At 51.7% G+C, this 1674-nt stretch overlaps 1 protein-coding gene across 1 annotated transcript in view; it reads left to right on the top strand.

Annotated features, from left to right (window-relative positions):
• The first annotated feature begins 1460 nt into the window (after positions 1-1460).
• MACROD1 (MACRO domain containing 1) overlaps positions 1461-1674 on the top strand; it is a 156637-nt gene continuing 156423 nt past the window's right edge. The window contains exon 1 of the mRNA XM_010838087.1: positions 1461-1670. Coding sequence (XP_010836389.1) covers positions 1617-1670 — 54 coding nt within the window. The 5' untranslated portion in view covers positions 1461-1616. The remainder of the gene's footprint in view (positions 1671-1674) is intronic.

Below are 1674 nucleotides of genomic sequence, written 5' to 3'. Positions count from 1 at the left end.
TTCTGCTTTATTGACTATGCAAAAAAGGAAAATGGCTGTCTGGGGACGCCTTACAAATAGCTGTGAAAAGAAGAGAAGTGAAAAGCAAAGGAGAAAAGGAAAGATACAAGTATCTGAATGCAGAGTTCCAAAGAATAGCAAGAAGAGATAAGAAAGCCTTCCTCAGCGATCAATGCAAAGAAATAGAGGAAAACAACAGAATGGGAAAGACTAGAGATCTCTTCAAGAAAATTAGAGATACCAAGGGAACATTTCATGCAAAGATGGGCTCGATAAAGGACAGAAATGGTATGGACCTAAGAGAAGCAGAAGATATTAAGAAGAGATGGCAAGAATACACAGAAGAACTGTACAAAAAAGGTCTTCACGACCCAGATAATCACGATGGTGTGATCACTGACCTAGAGCCAGACATCCTGGAATGTGAAGTCAAGTGGGCCTTAGAAAGCATCACTACGAACAAAGCTAGTGGAGGTGATGGAGTTCCAGTTGAGCTCTTTCAAATCCTGAAAGATGATGCTGTGAAAGTGCTGCACTCAATATGCCAGCAAATTTGGAAAACTCAGCAGTGGCCACAGGACTGGAAAAGGTCAGTTTTCATTCCAGTCCCAAAGAATGCTCAAAATACCGCACAGTTGCACTCATCTCACACGCTAGTAAAGTAATGCTCAAAATTCTCCAAGCCAGGCTTCAGCAATACGTGAACCGTGAACTTCCAGTTGTTCAAGCTGGTTTTAGAAAAGGCAGAGGAACCAGAGACCAAATTGCCAATATCCGTTGGATCATCGAAAAAGCAAGAGAGTTCCACAAAAACATCTATTTCTGTTTTATTGACTATGCCAAAGATTAACATGTTTATGTTAAAAAAATAACGTAACTCCATGCTTAGAGTCCTTGTAAAAAAAAAAAATAAGAAAAATATAAAGAAAAACATCACCCCAATTCTTACACCGAGAACGCCACTTGAAACTCTCATTTTCTGTCTTCAAATTCCAGGACTTCTATCCTTGCCTCCCGAGTTGCTCTAGATTCGGTTCCAGCCGCGGCCCCGCCCGCCCCTCGGGCTAAGAGGCAGAGGCTCAGCGGCCTGGGTCATAGTCGCCCAACCGGACCTACCCGTTCGCCTCACCTCCCCCCGGCCGGCGGGGACGCGCGGCTCCCGGGGACTGCGGGTAGGGTGGGGCCCGGGTGACCGGTGAGGATTTACGCCCGCCTCTGTGCACTCGGCTGGAGAGGCAGAGACGGAGACAGGGTCGGAGGCCAGAGGCGTCGCCCACCAGGAAGTTGGAGGTTGCCAACTTCCAGCCCCGAGGGGAGGCGCACGGCGGGCACACGACCATTTGAGAGCCGGGCTCCAGCGCTGTGCGACTCGGCTGGCTGGGCGGGGCGCGCACGTGTGTTTACGAGTGCGGGGGGGCCTGTCTGCGGCCGGGACTACAAGTTCCAGGGTGCCCAGCGGCGCGCCTGGGTTTTCTGGCCGCGCGGCCCGCTGGCTCCTAAGCAGGTCGCCTCGGGCTGGCACGCGCCACCTGGTCCCCAAGTAAATAAGGGAGAGACTCCCTGAGCTTGGTAAATAGAGTCTAAGTGGGCGGGGAGCCGCCCAGCGCCGCCTGCTCATGTTTCTGCAGAACCGAGTGTCCCGCCTCCTGGCACAGCTGCGCGCGGCGGGGCAGC

The sequence above is a fragment of the Bison bison genome, unplaced genomic scaffold, assembly GCF_000754665.1.
Source record: "Bison bison bison isolate TAMUID 2011002044 unplaced genomic scaffold, Bison_UMD1.0 scf7180017864089, whole genome shotgun sequence".
In the NCBI taxonomy this organism is placed as follows: domain Eukaryota; kingdom Metazoa; phylum Chordata; class Mammalia; order Artiodactyla; family Bovidae; genus Bison; species Bison bison.
This window is presented reverse-complemented; position numbering and strand designations above follow the sequence as displayed.